At 39.1% G+C, this 22652-nt stretch overlaps 2 protein-coding genes across 6 annotated transcripts in view; both read left to right on the top strand.

The window, feature by feature from the left end:
* The window catches only part of LOC133616553 (sodium/iodide cotransporter-like), a 54316-nt gene extending 51366 nt beyond the window's left edge, over positions 1–2950 (top strand). For all 5 annotated transcript variants that reach the window (XM_072914635.1, XM_072914638.1, XM_072914636.1 and 2 more), the window contains one exon: positions 2693–2950. In XM_072914635.1, the coding sequence (XP_072770736.1) occupies positions 2693–2743 (51 nt within the window). In that variant the 3' untranslated portion in view covers positions 2744–2950. The remainder of the gene's footprint in view (positions 1–2692) is intronic.
* A 6512-nt stretch (positions 2951–9462) lies between these two features.
* The window catches only part of LOC133616555 (sodium/iodide cotransporter-like), a 52901-nt gene continuing 39711 nt past the window's right edge, over positions 9463–22652 (top strand). Inside the window, exons 1-3 of the mRNA XM_072914634.1 lie at positions 9463–9977; positions 10065–10111; positions 19796–20165. Of these exons, the coding sequence (XP_072770735.1) occupies positions 19797–20165 (369 nt within the window). The 5' untranslated portion in view covers positions 9463–9977; positions 10065–10111; position 19796. The remainder of the gene's footprint in view (positions 9978–10064; positions 10112–19795; positions 20166–22652) is intronic.

The raw sequence follows: 22652 nt of genomic DNA, 5'->3' as shown, positions 1-22652 counted from the left end.
ATTGCATTAAAGGCCTACTGAAACCCACTACTTCCGACCACGCAGTCTGATAGTTTATATATCAATGATGAACTCTTAACATTGCAACACATGCCAATACGGCCGGGTTAGCTTACTAAAGTGCAATTTTAAATTTCGCGCAAAATATCCTGCTGAAAACGTTTTGGTATGATGACGCCTGCGCGTGACGTCACGGATTGTAGAGGACATTTTGGGACAGCATGGTGGCCAGCTATTAAGTCGTCTGTTTTCATCGCAAAATTCCATAGTATTCTGGACATCTGTGTTGGTGAATCTTTTGCAATTTGTTCAATGAACAAGTTCGACAGCAAAGAAGAAAGCTGTAGGTGGGAAGCGGTGTATTGCGGCAGGTGTTGTGCCGGATAACGCACCCCCGCCGTAGAATGCACCCCCTGACTGTTGTGCCGGATAACACAGCCGGTGTTTCATTGTTTACATTCCCGGAAGATGACAGTCAAGCTTTACCATTGGCCTGTGGAGAACTGGGACAACAGAGACTCTTACCAGGAGGACTTTGAGTTGGATACGCAGACGCGGTACCGTGAGTACGCATGCAGCTGCGGCTTCCAAACATTTGATCGCTTGCCCGTACGTGCGTGCCGCTATGTGCATGTCACGTACGTAACTTTGGGGACTTTGGGGAAATATATGTGCTGTATGAACTTTGGGGAGGTGAACGGTACTTTGGGCTGTGGGATTGAGTGTGTTGTGCAGGTGTTTGAGTTGTATTGTCGGGTTATATGGACGGGAGGGGGGAGGTGTTTGTTATGCGGGATTAATTTGTGGCATATTAAATATAAGCCTGGTTGTGTTGTGGCTAATAGAGTATATATATGTCTTGTGTTTATTTACTATTTTAGTCATTCCCAGCTTAATATCAGGTCCCACCCGCCTCTCACAGCATCTTCCCTATCTGAATCGCTCCCACTGCCCTCTCGTCCTTCACTCTCACTTTCCTCATCCACGAATCTTTCATCCTTGCTCAAATTAATGGGGAAATCGTCGCTTTCTCGGTCCGAATCGCTCTCGCTGCTGGTGGCCATGATTGTAAACAATGTGCAGATGTGAGGAGCTCCACAACCTGTGACGTCACGCTACTCGTCTGCTACTTCCGGTACAGGCAAGGCTTTTTTATCAGCGACCAAAAGTTGCGAACTTTATCGTCGATGTTCTCTACTAAATCCTTTCAGCAAAAATATGGCAATATCGCGAAATGATCAAGTATGACACATAGAATGGACCTGCTATCCCCGTTTAAATAAGAAAATTGCATTTCAGTAGGCCTTTAAAATTGATGTTATGAATTATTGACCTGTTTAAGGACCCATTTACTTCACATCACATTTTTTTTTGGAGGACATAATTGCATTTTGTGTTTTTTCCATAAAAACAGGCTTTTGACAAAAAGGGCATGGAACATTTTTTTAAATGTTATATCAAGAGAAGTGTTGAATAAAAATTAAAAATAACTCATATTTTTATGAACCTTCCGGGTCCCCGGGACCAAATTTCAAAATCTATATTGTATTGGAAAAATATCAAAATGGCCCCTGCATGCTCTGAATGTTTAGTGAGCGGCCCTCAGTGGAAAAAGTTTGGGCACCCCTGGTCTAAGTAATATGCAACTATTAATTTTTGATACTTTTAATTGACAAATGTGTGTTTATACTACAATAATAAACGCTTATTACATATGTCTCGCTTGTGCGCTATTGTGTGCTTAGCTGTTGTGTAGCTACTAGCTAAGACTAACCGAGAAAAGTGCATATTGAAAGACATTTAGCTCTGCACAAGTACACATGTATCGGAGATTGATTCCGATTATATCTGAAATTTTACATGCAAGCCAATCAAATCTAATACTCAATTTTTTCCCCCCTGATATCGGCCCGATATCAGTAACGGATCAGGACACCCCTGTTTACAAGTACACACACTGCAAAAAGTCAGTGTTCAAAAACAAGAAAAAAAAATACAAAAATGAGGGGTATTTTACTTGAACTAAGCAAAATTATCTGCCAATAGAACAAGAAAATTTGGCTTGTCAAGACTTTCCAAAACAAGTAAAATTAGCTAACCTCAATGAACCCCAAAATACCTTAAAATAAGTATATTCTCACTAATAACAAGTGCACTTTTCTTGGTAGAAAAAAAATGACTTTTTTGCTCAATATGTTGAAAAATATTCTTAAATTAAGTGAATGCTAGTGCCGTTATCTTGACATAATGATATGCGCTCGGCATCATGATTTTTTTTTTCATGCTTGAAGTAAGAAATTATTACTTTAAAAAAGCAGTTTTATACTTGTGAGTGTTGATGACACAGCTTTGCAACAGTTGATATTCTAGTTTCAAGCATGTTTTACTCAATATAGGTCATCAAATCTCAGCAACAAGCTGTAATATCGTACTGAGATAATTTAGGACCAAAACCCTCAAAACAAGTAAAACACTAACATAAAATCTGCTTAGTGAGAATAATTATCTTATCAGACAAAAAATAAGCAAATATCACCCTTATTTGAGATATTTAATCTTACTTAGTTTTCGCAGTGCATGTATTGGAGATTGATTCTGATTATATCTGACATTTTACAGGCAAGCCAATTAAATCCGTATTCTGCATTCACATTTTCTGCGCTTGTTTTTGAGTTTTATCATGTGTTTCCAGGTTCCACAAAGTCTACAGCTTGTGCCTTTGAACGAAGCTGCACACGCATGATGAAAATGATGCATAACCAAGTTGAAAAATGTTTGGAATATTAAGGCCCCATCTCCAACTGTAACAAGATATGTTGTTCCTAGTAAAATTCTTATTCATCATGTGAGTTTCTTTAACAGGCCACCTCTACAAAATACTGAGTTATTGAAATTTTTTTAGATTTTATTACAACTGAATAATAAAAGCATTTGTGTCTGTTATCCCCAACATGCTGAAAAACTCATTCCATCCATCCATTTTCTACCGCTTGTCCCTTTCGGGGTCGTGGGGGGTGCTGGAGCCTATCTCAGCTGCATTTGGGCGGAAGGCAGGGTACACCCTAGAAAAGTCGCCACCTCATCGCAGGGCCAACACAGATAGACAGACAACATTCACACTCACATTCACACACTAGGGCCAATTTAGTGTTGCCAATCAACCTATCCCCAGGTGCATGTCTTTGGAGGTGGGAGGAAGCTGGAGTACCCGGAGGGAACCCACGCAGTCACGGGGAGAACATGCAAACTCCACACAGAAAGATCCCGAGCCAGTATAACGGCTATAAATACCACAAAAGATGACGGAAAGCTCAAAAAGTTGTAATACCAAATTATGCCTGTAGAAGGCGCAAGATCACCATGACATATGGACTACAACTAAAATGGCAGACTATGGAGGTTAATTTGTGTCTTTATTACGAAAGCTTTTTTTGACACAGAATTTTTATAACTGAATTTTATGCGTTTGAATTTTGCAACTGAATTTTTTACATGAAATTATTCATCGAAAAAAATTCTATGTATATTGGAAATTCAGTGATGAAAAATATGTAATATTAAATATCATTGTGTATGATAGAACATTTAAAACAAGACATTCAATCCCGAATGTATCATTCTAATTAATAGAACATGTGCATCTCTCTCTGATATAAATGAAAACTCCACCTCCTTTTCCATTTTGACATATTTCCTGTGACATGTATGGAAGTAGAATTGTCTCACATCAACTTATATATATCAATATGATATTAATACATACGCATATATTAATACATATACAAACACAAATGTGATATACAAATAAATAGATAATTTGTATAAATAAACATGTATTAGTAAATATATTTTTGAGATTTGAAAATATATACAAATAAAAATTTACAAATATAAAAATGTGACATACAAATAAATCAAGAATTTGTAAAAATGTGTATTTGTAAATATATTTTTGAGATTTGAATATAAATATGCTTGATTTTGTATTTGTATTTGTATTGAATTTGCATATGTTGATCACTTTTTTGCTTTTGTGTCGATGAGACATTCCTACCACAGACCAGATGCACAAATAAATGTGACCTACTACACTACCCTGAACAACCAGCAGATTGATCTGGCAGTGCTGGATGAGCTGCCCAGCTACCCTACTATTGAAGAACTGGATCTTCCACCAACCTTCTCTGAAGTCTGAGCTGCAATTAGGTCACTTAAGAACAACAAGACCCCTGACCCGGATGGCATCCCTGCAGAGATCCTTCAACAAGGAGGCTATCTCTGTACCAGAGCAATTTTCCACTATATTGCTGATATATGGAAGCGCGGAGCAGTTCCCCAACAATGGCGGGATGCTAATGTTGTAACCATGTATAAAGGGAAGGGTGAGAAGTCTGTCTGTGGCAATAGTAGAGGAATATCCCTCCTGTCTGCTGCCGGCAAGGTTCTTGCCAAAGTGATGCTGTCAAGACTCATACAGAGTATAACAGAACACCTGTTGCCTGAGTCTCAGTGTGGCTTCAGGAAAAATCGCAGCACTGTGGACATGATTTTCACAACACGCCAGCTACAAGAGAAGTGTAGGGAGCAACATCAAGATCTACACATGGCGTTTGTGGACCTATCAAAGGCCTTTGATACGGTCAACAGAGACTTGCTCTGGGCGGTTCTTCTCAGAGTTGGTTGCCCGTGGAAGTTTGTAAACATCCTGCAAAGTTTCCACGAGGGGATGATGGCTCTGGTAACAACAGGAGGACAGGAGTCTAGGCCTTTCAAGGTATCCACAGGTGTCAGAGTTGTGTACTTGCACCTATACTATTCAACATCTTCCTCATGAGTGTCACCAGGCTACTGCACATAGAAGTTGAGGGAAGCAGTGGTGTGCTGGTGGATTACAGGTTGGATGGAAGCTTATTTAACATCAGAAGGCTGCAGGCGGCTACCAAGGTCAAAACTGTGAACATTGTGGAATTACGGTATGCTGATGATTGTGCCTTTGTGGCACATACATCAGAGGCTCTGCAGGCGACACTAACCGCTGCTGTGAAGGCCTATAGTAGACTGGGTCAAGTACTCTGCCAGTGGAATTCCCCTCCGCCAACTCGACCACCATCACCTGTCTTTAACATCGATGACAAGCCCCTAGCAATAGTCCCAGACTTCAAATATCTTGGGAGCATCCTCTCCGAAAACTGCAGCATGGACAATGATGTTCAAAATCGAATAAGGTCTGCCTCAGCCTCCTTTGGTAGACTGCGTAAGAGGGTGTATGTGAACAAAGACCTCAGTATATGTACCAAGGTGGCAGTCTACCAAGCCATCTGTGTCTTCACACTATTATATGGCTGTGAAGCTTGGACCCTGTATCGCCGCCACATCCAACAGCTGTAGAACTTTCACATCAAGTGTCTCCAGCGGATCCTTGGGCTGACATGGCGTGATTGTGTGCCACACACGGAAGTCCTGAGTATAACTGGTACCAAGAGCATGGAGGCCACTTTTCTCCAGTACAAACTGCGATGGGCCGGCCACACTATGAGAATGCCAGTTGATAGACTTCCGCGACAACTGCTGCATGGTCAACTTCATCTTGGCCAGAGATCTGTAGGAGGCCAAAAGCGGAGATGTAAGGACCAACTGAAAATAACTCAAGAGGTGTTGTATACAGCACACACAGCTGGAAAGCTCTGCCTCAGATCGCTCTCTCTGGAGGCAACTCTGCCATGCAGGCCTTCAACATTTTGAAGAGGAGAGAAGCGCAGCGAGGGAAGGGAAACGCCAGAGGAGGAAGATGGGCCCTGCAGCCAAGACCACAACAAACACCAACTTCATATGCCCCCATTGCAATAGATCATGTGGCTCTCGTATTGGACTTTTTAGTCACCTCAAAACTCACCAATAGAAGAAGTGGAAGTCATCATCGGATACGATGGACTACCATAAGCAGTAATATGTGTATATATGTATGTATATATATTTGTATATATGTATATGTACATATGTATATTAAGGAATGTATATACATATATATGTATATTTAGGAATGGATATGTGTATATATATATATATATATATATATATTAGAGATGCGTGGTTTGCGGACACAACCGCGGAGTCCGCGGATTATCCGCGGGTCGGGCGGTTGAAATAAAAAAAAAAAAGATTTTATCCGCGGGTCGGGTCGGGCGGTTGAAATTAAAAAAAAAAAGATTTTAAATAGATTCAGGCGGGTGGCAGTTAAACCAATTCGGAAATATATATACATAGTTAAATGTTGTTACCCACATACGAAAAACGAGCAGGCACCTGCAGCATATGCCACAACAGAAGGAGAAAAAAAAAAGAGATGGACACTTTTACGGAGCGGAGAAGGGACGCCTCGCCGGAGTCCGGCACCGAGGCCCCTTCCCCCGAGAGGGCCCCACCGGGAGCTGTAGCTGAGGTGATCCGCGAGTAGGGCCCGACGCACGTCCAGGGTGACCACCGCGCCCACCGCACCGACACCCCGCCTCGTCCGCCTTCGCCGCGGCCGGCGTCACGCGCAGCAGGTAAGCAGCTTACCTGCCCGCCACCCCCGTAGCCGGGGGCTCGTAACAGGGGTCACTCCGCGGGCTCCGCCCGCGCAGCTTACCTGCCCGCCACCCCTGTTGCCGGGGGCGCGTAACAGGGGTCACTCCGCGCGCAGTGCGCTCACGAAAGGGGTGGGGCTCACCCTGGTGAGCCGAGTGGGCCACTTTTGGTAAGCAGAACTGGCGCTGCGGGATGAACCGAACGCCGGGTTAAGGCGCCCAATGCCGACGCTCATCAGACCCCAGAAAAGGTGTTGGTTGATATAGACAGCAGGACGGTGGCCATGGAAGTCGGAACCCGCTAAGGAGTGTGTAACAACCCACCTGCCGAATCAACTAGCCCTGAAAATGGATGGCGCTGGAGCGTCGGGCCCATACCCGGCCGTCGCCGGCAGCGAGAGCCGCGAGGGCTAGGCCGCGACAAGTAGGATGGCCGCCGCGGTGCGCGCTGAAGCCTCGGGCGCGAGCCCGGGTGGAGCCGCCGCGGGTGCGAGGGACATCGCACCTCCACGCGCTTGGAGGTGCGCTCAGCGCGGCTCCCAGATTATTGCGCACTGGTGTGCGTCTGGGCTGTGACAGCGTGGCACGCATTGAATGTCTCTGCTCAATTGGATCAGTCTCCTTTCTTTAACAGGCAAAAGCTTTATAACCTCACTAATGCCTTGCATCGTCTATATTAGATATATAACAACGGGCGGGTGCGGGCGGATGCGGTTTTGATTAAATGTTAGTTCGGGTGGATGCGTATGGTTGACGACTTTTGTGATGCGGTTGCGGATGAAATAATTGCCTATCTGCGCATCTCTAATATATATACATACATATGTATATATGTATATTTAGGAATGTGTATATATATATATATATATATACATATATATATATATATATATATATTAGGGGTGTAACGGTACGTGTATTTGTATTGAACCGTTTCGGTACGGGGGTTTCGGTTCGGTTCGGAGGTGTACCGAACTAGTTTCCACACGAACATATTAAGTAACGCACCGCACGTTGTGTAAACAATGCACACCGAGGCACAACACAAGGCATGCTAGCAGCGACCGGGCTACGACAACATGTAAAATCCCGAGCTGGAAGACCCTCCTGCCTCATTAAGATCTCCCGTTTGGGAACACTTTGGCTACGCGATACAACAATGGAGGACGGAGGTTTGCCGACATTGTTCAGCAACACATGTCAAACATGCTAACCCATTTGAAGCGTCACCACCGCATTCAAGCAGCCTCTCCTCGGCGAGTTAGACAGGGCTAAAGCAATGACAAATGTTTTTATAGCAGCAGATTTAAGACCATATTGCATTAGAAACTAGATTTTGACCCACTTCTATGGTGGAAGAACAATGAGCCCATATATCCTCTTACTGCCAAGTTAGCCAGGCTGGGGGTGGGGGAGAAAAGTGAATCTGAGGCTGAGTTGACTTGAATCTGTTTAATGTTGCACTTTTTATATGTAGAAGAAAAGTTTTGTCATTTTATTTAATCTGAGCAACAATTTGAGGCAGTTTAATGTTGATTAACGTGGACCCCGACTTAAACAAGTTGAAAAAAGTATTCAGGTGTTAACATTTAGTGGTCAATTGTACGGAATATGTACTGTACTGGGCAATCTACTAATAAAAGTCTCAATCAATCAATCAATCAAAAAAAGCACTTTATATGTAGAAAGATTTTGTTTAGAAACCATTCTGAGCCTTATCTTATTTAGTTTTTATTTTATATATGTTGACCACCTTAACCCTGGCAATGGACCCTGTGTGTACCGGTATATGTATGTTATGCCATTGTTTACATCCATCCATCTTCTACCGCTTATTCCCTTTTGGGGTCGCGGGTGGCGCTGGAGCCTATCTCAGCTACAATCGGGTGGAAGGCGGCGTACACGTCACCTTGTACAAATTTGGTAAATAAATAACCAAAATATTTATATTTTGTTGTTTTCTTACTGTACCGAAAATGAACCGAACCGTGATGTGTACCATTACACCCCTAATATATATATATATATATATATATATATATATATATAACTCTTTAATTACCGATACCGTTATCAACCGATATATACAGTCGTGGAATTAACACATTATTATGCCTAATTTGGACAACCAGGTATGGTGAAGATAAGGTACTTTAAAAAAAAATTAATACAATAAAATAAGATAATTAAATTAAAAACATTTTCTTGAATAAAAAAGAAAGTAAAACAATATAAAAACAGTTACATAGAAACTAGTAATTAATGAAAATTAGTCAAATTAACTGTTAAAGGTTAGTACTATTAATGGACCAGCAGCCCGCACAATCATGTGTGCTTACGGACTGTATCCCTTGCAGACTGTATTGATGTATATTGATATATAATGTAGGAACCAGAATATTAATAACAGAAAGAAACAACCCTTTTGTGTGAATGAGTGTAAATGGGGGAGGGAGGCTTTTTGGGTTGGTGCACTATTTGTAAGTGTATCTTGTGTTTTTATGTTGGTTTAATAAAAATAAATAAATAAATAAAATAAAAAAAACCGATACCGATAATAAAAAAAACGATACCAATAATTTCCGATATTACATTTTAACGCATTTATCGGCCGATATATCGGACATCTCTAATATATATATATATATATATATATATATGTATATATATATATATATATATATATATATATATATATATATATATATATGTATGTATATATATATATATATATATATATATATATATATATATATATATATATATATATATTTATATATATATATATATATATATATATATATATTTATATATATATATATATATATATATATATATTTGCTTGATCTAAAAATGCCCTGCGATGAGGTGGCGACTTGTCCAGGGTGTACCCCGCCTTCCGCCCGATTGTAGCTGAGATAGGCTCAAGCGCCCCCCGTGACCCATAAGCGGTAGAAAATGGATGGATGGATGGATGATCTAAAAATTAAACTGTCCGACTACCACAATTTATACTCGATTTAACATGTTTTATGTTAGTGTTTCTTAAAGCCGCAAAGTTCCCATTTCAAATGACTATAGTTGTGTGTCATGTCTGTGATCTGCTCCTGATTTTCATAATTTTTGCCAGGGGTTGTATGCTTACCTGTATAACTTAGCTTAACATGAATGACATGAGGTAAGCAAAGGTAAATACCAAAGTGTCCCTTGTATTCCTTAATAAAACATGAACATTCCCACCTTAATACATGTGTTTTAGTCGTTAGTCTTCCCATTAGGCACAAACTGTAAATCTTTGACTGAATCACATAACTGTTGAGTGAGTTGATCACCTCAGACTGCAAGAGGGTTGCTCTTCAGACTATCACCACATTCCTAATGACAAAGTCAAACAGGACCAGCATAAGAGTGGTGAGCATTTACAATTAGTTTCATTCAACTATCAACAGTTGTGCAATGAAAGCCTTTCATTTTAAATGTTATCTTTTATATTCGCAGGTCTGTAGGATTAAGGATTAGTTCTTCACTTTTCATACGCACACACGGTGAGTACCGGTACCTGAAACTCATGAAGTTTATCTTATATTTTTAGGAATGTACAGTAACTTGTCTACATAATTAGTAATTTTCAATTTTTTTGCTGCTAAACTACAACAGAATAGATCTTTAGACTGGTAGAAAAATGCATTGAAAGAAATTTAAATTGTTAACCTCGTATCATGTTTACCTGGGATGTAATGTAGACTTAAGAGAAGGTAATACATGTACAAACTGTTGCATACAGTACATACAATAAAACTTGACCTTATCCTAATGAGTAATTATTTTTGAAAGGATTGAGAGTAACAATATAAATGGCAGTTTTGTGATGTTTTAAAAGATGACGTGCTGTGACCATCATTGATGTTAACCTTGTAACACCCCTTGTTGTAAAATTACAACGTTACCTTTAACCATCCTAAAAAACAATCTGTTATATATATATATATATATATATATATATATATATATATATATATATATATATATATATATATTTTTTTTTTTTTTTTTTTTACCACATTTACATAATCATTGGGTCCTATTGTTTAGTCTTACAAGGCTATTACGGTAGATCGTAAATTTGTTTATAAGTCACGCCTTCTGGCCATTAACTCACACAACCTCTCAAGGTTTCCTTCGAACATCTATTTGTTTCATTAGACTGGATTCATCAGATTCAAGTAAGCAAAATGTCTTTTATATTTTTTTTGGTTGTTATTACAATGTCTAGAGCATGTACATATGTAGTTATTGTGGAACAGATGTATCAAATTTCATTTAGACCTTGTTATATAATTGTTGCAATTATACAACACTGGGTGAATGTGGTAGTAAAAATAGCTGGCTTGTTGCAGTGGGCTCAAACAGGTTGTATTCCCTCCACTACATCACTGAAGTATTTTCTCTATATGGATAGTATACATTCTACCCTTGTATTGTGTTCAAAAGCCTTCTACAACAACATCTAAAAGGTCAACTTTTTTTTAATTTTTTTTTTAGGTTTTTCTATATTTGCGTCTTACAGGGTTAAAACAGGTTCATTAAGATGATTTAAAAAAAACCGTAATAATTCACTTTCATTGTATTGTTGTTATCAAATAATCTTTAGTCCCATTTATTCACCTGAAAGGGAACCTATGAGGATTTTAATCTTTTCTGACTTATACATGTTGTTATAATGTTGGATATTGTGTTAAACAATGCCAAAGCGTCAAATCATAAGGTTCATGCATTTTGGTGTGAATTTCCAAGCAGTTTTGGATGTCTTTTTTTGCTGATAACCTGGGCTACGTTGTGATGTCACCGCAACGAACTAATTGGACCATTAGGTAAAGCTCTCAGCCAGGGTGCTTCAGGCTATGAGTAAACACAAAAAATATAGAATAAAGTATTATTTATATCTAATAAGGTCATGCACATGATAATACTGTTGTGCGACATGCAGTGACATTTTTAATTGATTTGCAAGTGTTCTGGTGTACCTTATTTTGTGACCGGCTGAATCTATATAAACTTCATTAAGTTTATTTTTGATCGTGTCTGGAAATAAAAAAAACCTGTATGTACTTATTATAACCACTCTGTTATTGTGATGTTAAAGGGGAACATTATCACAATTTCAGAATGGTTAAAACCATTAAAAATCAGTTCCCAGTGGCTTATTATATTTTTCGAAGATTTTTTCAAAATTTTACCCATCACACAATATCCCTAAAAAAAGCTTCAAAGTGCCTGATTTTAACCATCGTTATAAACACCCATCCATTTTCCTGTGACGTCACATAGTGATGCCGATACAAACAAACATGGCGGAAAGAACAGCAAGCTATAGCGACATTAGCTCGGATTCAGACTCGGATTTCAGCGGCTCAATAGATTACGAATGTATTGAAACGAATGGTTGTAGTGTGGAGGCAGGTAGCGAAAACGAAATTGAAGAAGAAACTGAAGCTATTGAGCCATATCGGTTTGAACCGTATGCAAGCAAAACCGACGAAAACGACACGACAGCCAGCGACACGGGAGAAAGCGAGGACGAATTCGGCGATCGCCTTCTAACCAACGATTGGTATGTGTTTGTTTGGCATTAAAGGAAACTAACAACTATGAACTAGGTTTACAGCATATGAAATACATTTGGCAACAACATGCACATTGAGAGTGCAGACAGCCCAATTTTCATCAATTAATATATTCTGTAGACATACCCTCATCCGCGCTCTTTTCCTGAAAGCTGATCTGTCCAGTTTTGGAGTTGATGTCAGCAGGCCAGGGAAGCTAGGGTCGATAGCTCGCTCGTCTGCGGGAACAAACTGCCGCCATTGCTTGCCGTGCTATCGAGGTCCTTTGTCCCTGAATTGCTCACACACTCCGGCAGATTCAATGGGGGTCTGGCGGCAGATTTCTTTGACTTTATCGTTGGAAATACATCTGCTTTGAGTGTCGCAGGATATCCACACATTCTTGCCATCTCTGTCGTAGCATAGCTTTCGTCGGTAAAGTGTGCGGAACAAAGGTCCAATTTCTTACCACTTTCGCATCTTTGGGCCACTGGTGCAACTTGAATCCGTCCCTGTTCGTGTTGTTACACCCTCCGACAACACACCGACGAGGCATGATGTCTCCAAGGTACGGAAAACAGTCGAAAAAACGGAAAATAACAGAGCTGATTTGACTCGTTGTTTGAGAAAATGGCGGATTGCTTCCCGATGTGACGCCACATTGTGACGCCACATTGTGACGTCATCGCTCCGAGAGCGAATATTAGAAAGGCGTTTAATTCGCCAAAATTCACCCATTTAGAGTTCGGAAATCGGTTAAAAAAATATATACTGTGTTTTTTCTGCAACATCAAGGTATATATTGACGCTTACATAGGTCTGGTGATAATGTTCCCCTTTAATAAGAGCCATTGTAGTACTGGACGGCTCCAGCAGGGTACGCGTTGTGCTGGGAGCTATACTAGAGGACACCTGACTTCCTGCTGGCAGTCAATACAGACGTGAGCAGAACAAAGTTGTGTCCTCGTATCTGTATACTCAAAACATCTCCCTTCTCAGGTACAAGTGTCTTTATGTAAATAGTTTTACCCCCGAATAGATCTTTATACTGTTTAAACACGTTTGAAAGAGTATATTTTTATGATATGTGTCTTTTCATTCGACAAGGCTTTATACATGACCAAGCTAATGCTAAAGCTAATTGCACTGCCGATGACGAAGCGGATGCTAACTGCATCAACAGTGTTAAATATATAGAAAGGTACTGTGCGTAGTTAATTATTAATCTGTGTATATTGCTGATGAAATGTGTATATACTACAGTTTCTGGGACTAATTCAGTGTAGTTTGTTTAATATTAAGGAATGATAAGTGACTTTTGTTACTAAAACAAAATAGGCTTACTGTATTGGGTGAGCCTTTGTATTTACTTGTTGAGACATCTTCAAATAATGTTACACTAAGGTAGGGGTGTCAAACTCAAATACAGATTTGGCCAAAATTTAAAACTGAACAAAGCCGCGGGCCAAGGTTGAACAAATTAACCATTTAATAGGGACCCAAACAAGTTTTGCATTGAATATTGAACAGGCTTATATAACTAATAATAATTAAAAAATATCAATGGCATATCAAATAAAATTTAAATAAAAATTTAATGCCTCTTTTCAATGTGCAGCCTTCTGAGGTAAATATCAAAATAAACTTTTTCCGCAGGCTAATAATAAATTTAAAAATAAAATAACAATAATGAATGAATCAAACATGGATATGGAACAAGCAATGAATGAATGAAATAAGTTTATTTCGGTCATATAATCAACCATCAACCATTAACCATTCTGTGTGACCAGTTTAACAGTACAGATTAGACATATTTAACAATCATACACATTTACACACAAAAAGAAAAAGAATGACCGAAAAAGGAATAGGCTGAAGCCAAAGCTTATATTTGCCTATCCTAAACCAGGTATAGTGTCGCCTAATGTTGTACTCCTTAATTACCGACACGTTGGCTCCACAAACGAGACAAACAGGTCTGTCTTTTACATATATAAACAGATATTCTGTCTCCCACCTGTCCAGAAAAGTTCTGTTTTCGCTCTTCCTTTTCGCCATTTTTGGTACGGGTAACACAGTGACACTGACAGTTGTAGAATGAAGCCGCAGCACGTCTGGGAGAGAGGCACGGGGCGGCGGGGTGAGCCGGCTGGCTTTCAGCCGAAGCAACACGGATCGCTACTGACCCAGAGGAGAGCGCATGGCTGGCGTGCCAAAATAACAGCAGAGCATTATGGGATTTGTAGTATTAGCATACTTGCCAACCTTGAGACCTCCGAATTCGGTAGATGGAGGGGGTGGGGGCGCGTGCAGCGGGGTTTAGGTGTGTGTGTGTGTGGGGGGGGGGGGGGGGCGTTGAGGTGGTGAGGGGGGTATATTGAGTTAGAGTTAGTGCTGCAAAGCCTTCTGGGTATTTGTTCTGTTGTGTTTATGTTGTGTTACGGTGCGGATGTTCTCCCAAAATGTGTTTGTCATTCTTGTTTGGTGTGGTTTCACAGTGTGGCGCATATTTGTAACAGTGTTAAAGTTTTTTATACGGCCACCGTCAGTGTGACCTGTATGGCTGTGGAATAAGTATGACTTGCATCCACTTCTGTGTACTTGTAGAAGCTGCATATATTATGTACTGGGCCGGAACGCTGTTTGAATGGAGTAAATGCGGACACTTAAGTCAATGCATTTAAGGTACTCCCCTTTTTTTTTTTTTTTTCTTTCTCTTTCTATCCCCTCGTCCGAAAAGTCATTGATGAAGTCCTTATTGTATTGTGGCGGGCGGTAAGTCACTGCAACACACCTCAAATAAAGTCATTTCAAAACTGGCGAAAAATGACAAAGGAAAGCATTGCTTACATTTATAGTCATTTTTGTAAAGTGTTGCCGTTCCTCCTCCCCGGCCTGAGGTAAGAGGAGAGTTAAAATAACAACAGTCTGCCGACAGAAGTTCGTAGAAAACACTGAACTCTCCGGCACCAAGCCACGTCTTCGTTATGCATAGGAAGTCGAGACAGCGTGACTCGAAAAAATCCCTGAGTGGAAACGTTTTGTTTGCCACTGATCTAGCGTTTACCAGACCAATTCTGGTAGGAGATGATACCGGCGTCGCCGCACACCGGGAAACCCAAGTTTGAAGGATTCACCACATGTTGGCGTCACCGGGCTGAGCAGGTGCGGGTGCGGCCGGTCCAGGGTTTCTCATCCGAGCCGACATTTCGACCAAATATCCACTATTACATGTTATGTAGACCTCAAGTTAGTGTTTTAAATGTTGGTTGCTGTTAGTTTAATTCGAACATGCAGATAATTACAATGCAATACATCACATATTTCCATTTGTTTCATTACAGCAAGTCCGAAAAGAAGTAGGAAGAAACAGAGCTTTTTTAATCCTACCCCTTTTCTTATCATAGCAGTTTGAACCCATTTTTGTTCTCTATTTGTAACACTACAGTGAATAAATACATTAGTTAATTAATAAATTAATATACAATAAGTAAGTAAACAATTATTAAATAAATAAACAATAATTAAAGATCTCATGAATAAATAGTTAAGTAATTTATGTTTCACCTATGAGATGGATAAGATTATTATATGTTTATCAATATTCTTCTTTGTACTTTGTGAACACTTGGTGTCTGAACAATTTCTTAAATTGGATCATATTAGTACTTTGTTTGCATTTAAAAATGATCACACTATTCATGTGTATATACTGATTAATCACACATGCTCTTCTACCTTATCTGTTTTACATGGCGCGGGTTGCTGGTTGGTGTGCACGGGCTTGCCTGAGCTGTAACCCTGGGCCCCTACCCAATTAGGGCCCCCCGATTTTGACGGCCGAATGCAATGTTGGGTGTTCAGAGCGGTCAATCAGCTCTGCTTCATGTAGCGATTCTCTCGTTTGCATTGTTTTTTCTTACTGCTCCGAGGGGGTCGCGAGCCCAGGTCGCTCTTGTGAGAGGCGAGCGTGCTGACTACTGAAATAAAAGCACAGGCTCCTCTGTTACACTCGCACAAATGTGCATGCACCCGTTGCGATGGAGATGTATTCATGAACATTTTTTTCTTTTTAATGGATGATATTTTTGCATTGTTGTTGTTCAAATGAGTAAACTCATGATTTATTTTTTCAAACTGTTTTCCGGGCAGGGGATTGTTGAGGTTTGAGGGGGACCTACAAAACCCCTCGAGCCACAGGGCCCACCCTGGGTGTACTCCATACTTGCCAACCCTCCCGGATTTTCCGGGAGACTCCCGAAATTCAGCGCCTCTCCCGAAAACCTCCCGGGACAAATTTTCTCCCGAAAATCTCCTGAAATTCAGGCGGAGCTGGAAGCCCCGCCCCCTCCAGCTTCATGCGGACCTGAGTGACGTGTCAACAGCCTGTATTCACGTCTGCTTTCCCACAATATAAACAGCTGCCTGCCCAAACACGTTATAACTGTAGAATGATCGAGGGCGAGTCCTTGGTTTCTTATGTGGGTTTATTGTTAGGCAGTTTCATTAACGTCCTCCCAGCGCGGTAAAAACACACAACAACAGCAGTCATGTTTTATTCTACCGTAAAGCAGTTCGTCTGCCGTAAACAGCAATGTTGTTGTAATATATTGAGTTGGAGGCAATAACCAGGCGAGGTGATGAAGAACGTCTCTTTACTGTAGACTTCAGAACAGACTCACACACTTGACGTCAGGTGCGCAACACCACGTAAATCGTTGGCCAACCAAAAAGTAACCCCAGTACGCTATAGCCAACATTCACCAGGAGATGGCAACAGACAAACATAGATCACTATTACATTCCTCCCCTTTTAGAATTGTAGAAGTTACTCAAAATAAATAAACAACCCAACCAAAAAATGCAGCAGCTCAATTAAAAAACTGTACTTAAGCCACATTTTTTTTTTTTTTTTTTTTTTAGTACTGAACTCTTAACCCTCATTTGTAAACAATAACATACTTATTATTCAAACAGTATTTGTACACCTTTAACACAGATTTGTATACTGTCTTCAGAGATTCAGTTTTTTTGGTGGTACTTGAAACCTTTCTGGGTACCTGCGAAAGGGTGTTCAGCATGGTTAGAAAAATAGTGACAGAGAATAGAACAAGGATGGACAATATATATATATATATATATATATATATATATAATAAAATAACTATATATATAGCTAGAATTAACTGAAAGTCAAGTATTTCTTATATGTATATATATATATGAAATACTTGACTTGGTGAATTCTAACTAAATATACTTATCCCCTCTTAGCCACGCCCCCAACCACGCCCCCCCCACCCCCCACCTCCCGAATTCGGAGGTCTCAAGGTTGGCAAGTATGGTGTACTCGCTTGCAAATTTCACTTCAAAATATACTCCCACAGAGACATTATAATAATGATACCAAGTTTTTGACAAATCAATTATCTGATTTTGAGTAAAACATTTAACAAATGTTGTTGTATGACATTCTGACAATAGAACTGCATTTGTGTTCAAATATTGGGGTCTTTTTCAAAGTTAATTCAAACTATGCAAGCGAGTTATTACCTGTGATTAATCGTGATTAATCCAATTTAGTAGTGTGATTAATCATGGTTAATCCAAATGTAATGGTGTGATTAATCATGGTTAATCCAAATGTTATAGTGTGATTAATCAGGGTTAATCCAAATGTAATAGTGTGATTAATCATGGTTAATCTAAATGTAATAGTGTGATTAATCATGGTCAATCCAAATGTAATAGTGTCATTAATCATGGTTAATCCAAATGTAATAGTGTCATTAATCATGGTTAATCCAAATGTACTAGTGTGATTAATCATGGTTAATCCAAATGTAATAGTGTGATTAATCATGGCTAATCCAAATGTAATAGTGTGATTAATCATGGTTAATCCAAATGTAATAGTGTGATTAATCATGGTTAATCCAAAGGTTATAGTGTGATTATTCATGGTTAATCCAAATGTAATAGTGTCATTAATCATGGTTAATCCAAATGTACTAGTGTGATTAATCATGGTTAATCCAAATGTAATAGTGTGATTAATCATGGCTAATCCAAATGTAATAGTGTGATTAATCATGGTTAATCCAAATGTAATAGTGTGATTAATCATGGTTAATCCAAAGGTTATAGTGTGATTATTCATGGTTAATCCAAATGTAATAGTGTGATTAATCATGGTTAATCCAAATGTAATAGTGTGATTAATCATGGTTAATCCAAATGTAATAGTGTCATTAATCATGGTTAATCCAAATATAATAGTGTCATTAATCATGGTTAATCCAAATGTACTAGTGTGATTAATCATGGTTAATCCAAATGTATAAGTGTGATTAATCATGGTTAATCCAAATGTAATAGTGTGATTAATCATGGTTAATCCAAATGTAATAGTGTCATTAATCATGGTTAATCCTAATGTAATAGTGTCATTAATCATGGTTAATCCAAATGTAATAGTGTGATTAATCATGGTTAATCCAAATGTAATAGTGTGATTAATCATTGTTAATCCAAATGTAATAGTGTGATTAGTCATGGTTAATCCAAATGTAATAGTGTGATTAGTCATGGTTAATCCAAATGTAATATTGTTATTAATCATGGTTAATCCAAATGTAATAGTGTGATTAATCATGGTTAATCCAAATGTACTAGTGTGATTAATCATGGTTAATCCAAATGTAATAGTGTGATTAATCATGGTTAATCCAAATGTACTAGTGTGATTAATCATGGTTAATCCAAATGTAATACTGTGATTAATCATGGTTAATCCAAAGGTTATAGTGTGATTATTCATGGTTAATCCAAATGTAATAGTGTGATTAATCATGGTTAATCCAAATGTAATAGTGTGATTAATCATGGTTAATCCAAATGTAATAGTGTCATTAATCATCCATCCATCCATTTTCTACCGCTTATTCCCTTTGGGGTCGCGGGAGGCGCTGGAGCCTATCTCAGCTACAATCATGGTTAATCCAAATATAATAGTGTCATTAATCATGGTTAATCCAAATGTACTAGTGTGATTAATCATGGTTAATCCAAATGTATAAGTGTGATTAATCATGGTTAATCCAAATGTAATAGTGTCATTAATCATGGTTAATCCAAATGTAATAGTGTCATTAATCATGGTTAATCCAAATGTAATAGTGTGATTAATCATGATTAATCCAAATGTAATAGTGTGATTAATCATTGTTAATCCAAATGTAATAGTGTGATTAGTCATGGTTAATCCAAATGTAATAGTGTGATTAGTCATGGTTAATCCAAATGTAATAGTGTGATTAGTCATGGTTAATCCAAATGTAATATTGTGATTAATCATGGTTAATCCAAATGTAATAGTGTGATTAATCATGGTTAATCCAAATGTAATAGTGTGATTAATCATGAATAATCCAAATTTAAAAATGTTGTTAATCATACTAAATAAATATTTTAAAAGTGTGATTAATCTGATTAAAATACTTCATTTGACAGTCCTGGTTTTTATATATCATGTCATGACAGGTGGGGCTGTGGGGATACAGTGCAACTGTTGAAAGTGAAAGGATAAGAGATGACACAATGAGTTTTCTTTCTGTTAAATAGAATGATGACGACACAATCAACCAGCAATCCATCCCCACAAAGCTTTGTCACAGCGGACTATGTGGTCTTTGCTGCAATGCCCTTGATCTCCATGGCCATAGGACTCTATCAGGCCCTGAAGAAGCAGCCAGAGAATGCAAACACTGACGACTTCTTCACCGGCGGTCGCAGTTTGCCAGCGGTGCCCGTCGGACTCTCCCTCTGCGCCAGCTTTATGTCGGCCGTCCAGGTTTTGGGAGGTCCATCAGAATCTTTTCGCTTTGGTTTCAAATTCATCTACATGTGCCTCGGCCAGACCATCAACACTCTGCTGACGGCCTACCTGTTCCTGCCCGTTTTCTTCCGCCTTCGTATAAAAAGCACCAATCAGGTAAGAATCAACTTTCCTCATAATCAAACTTAAGCACCATTTTTTCCGGACTTTAACTTTTTCCAACGCTTTGATCTCTGCAGCTTATGAAATGGTGCAGCTAATTTATGGATTTTTCTTCGCTAACAGCCATAATTCGAGTTCGCTCACTGCACGTGCTGCAGGTAGAAAATTTACTTCTTGTTTCATGCCTTCAACCGGAAGGAAAACTGTCTCTAGCGTTTCTGCTTGAAAGGCTTATTTATTCATCACACCAAGCAACATTTGTAAGTTTTACAATATAACTAAAACAATTCATACTTACTAAACCGTCCCATGTGTGATGTCTGCAGGAGTGTTTTCATGCATATTTGTATGTGCTATTGTAATGTAATCAAGCTAGTTTTGTTAGCATTAGCAAATATGTGAACTAGGGATGTCCCGATCCAGGTTTTTGCACTTCCGATCCGATACCAATATTGTTTTTGCACTTCCGATTCGATACCGATACTGACCGATACCGATACTGGCCTATCCGGGCATGTATTAAAGTCTAAAGTTATTTAGCCTACTTGGTTGTCAGAATCATGTTGAAAAGGGTTTTAGTACTCTTGATAACAACTAGCCAGCTGAATTAGGTGAGTTTGAATAATACACAATGGTTGGTAACAAGAAACTGACCTGTTTATTCAAGGAGAAACACAAAATAGAAAAAATTATACATGACAAACAGAAATGGCATCATTGAACTAGGGCTGGGCGATATGGCCTTTTTTTAATATTGCGATATTTTAAGGCCATATTGCGATACACGATATATATGTGGATATTTTGCCATAGCCTTGAATGAACACTTGATGCATATAATCACAGCAGTATGATGATTCTATGTGTTTTGATTGATTGATTGAGACTTTTATTAGTAGGTTGCACAGTGAAGTACATATTCCGTACAATTGACCACTAAATGGTAACACCCCAATACGTTTTTCAACTTGTTTAAGTCGGGGTCCACTTAAATTGATTCAAAATACAGATATATACTATCATCATAATACAGTCATCACACAAGATAATCACATTGAATTATTTACATTATTTATAATCTGGGGTGTGGAGGGGGGCGCTGGATGTAAGTGTCAAAAAGACAGCCAAAAGAGTTTGATATGAGAATAAATCTAAAGTTAAAATATAGGGTAGAAATGCACCCATTTGCAGGAAATGTAGTCTTGATTTTCAAAATTGTCTTTCAAGGCTTGCATGTCTACATTAAAACATTCTTCTTCATACTGCATTAATATATGCTACTTTTAAACTTTCATGCAGAGAAGGAAATCACAACTAAAAAAATCACTAATTTTTTCATACGGTGTTTATGTGGAAATTTTTGCCTCGGCATTTTGATGGTGTGGACGTGTGGCACCGAATTGAGATAAGTGTCTCGACAGACGTCACAATATTTGAACAATGATGACGAAAACTGTTCTCTCTGTCGTGTCCGTGTGTCGAAAATTGTTATGCGCTTATTTTTTTATTTGATTTTGTGCGTGGCATATAATTGCTATGCGCACAGGCGCGCGCACCTTAGAGAGAACGTTGGTCACACGGCTGCGCTAGCATCACAGCTAACGTTAGCCATGCTGCTACCTCTCTGCTCGGGGAGGACGTAAACGTACGTGACGTATGACGTGACAGTATGTGACATATGACGAGACAGTATGTGACGTGTGTAAGAAGATGCACTTGCTGTCTGTGAGAGGGAGACACAGAAAAGAGTGAGAAGAGCCTGTAGTGTAATGCCAGCAGCTAAAAGCAACTGCCTGAGAATCCACAGATGGATGTGTTGAAGGTGTGCTGGAAAATGCGGAACGGAAATTATGGAGCAGCAGAAAAGTGGAATGTATTATTTAAATCAGTGCGTTGGAAAACACGGACCGGAGTTTTATTTAAAACTGGATCTGGATCGGCATTTTCCCATGCGTTGTCGATACGCATTTTTTGGCAAATATCGGCGGCCGATCCGATCCAAATATCGAATCGGGACATCCCTAATGTGAACACGTTTACCAGTTTCTGTGTTAGTATTATTAACTTACAATGGCATTCTTTTTGTATTGTTTCAGTTTTGTAAATTCACGAAAATGTCACCATGGAGTTATTTAGTCTGTTTAGCTGATTGGAGAGCTAGCTTCCGCAGCTAGTGGGTCCATGACGATGACTTCTGTTTTGTTTGATCAGCTGATTTACTGCCATGTGACAGGCACCATTTGTAAACAATTAAGGTATGTAAATAAATATATACAAAGTATTTCGTACCGGTTTAAATCTGCGGCTTATATTCCGGTGCGGCTAATATATGTACAAATATTTTTTTCTTCTCAAATTTGGTGGGTGCGGCCTAAATACCGTTGTGCTCCATAGCTCGGAAAATACGGCACATTTGTACCTATGGTGGATAATCAGTTCAAAAATGGCCGTATGATAACTGAATATTCCGCATGAGAAGTA

Source organism: Nerophis lumbriciformis, linkage group LG14 (assembly GCF_033978685.3).
Source record: "Nerophis lumbriciformis linkage group LG14, RoL_Nlum_v2.1, whole genome shotgun sequence".
NCBI classification, from domain to species: Eukaryota; Metazoa; Chordata; class Actinopteri; order Syngnathiformes; family Syngnathidae; genus Nerophis; species Nerophis lumbriciformis.
The sequence above is the reverse complement of the archived record's forward strand: the minus strand, read 5'-3'. Positions and strand labels throughout refer to the sequence as shown.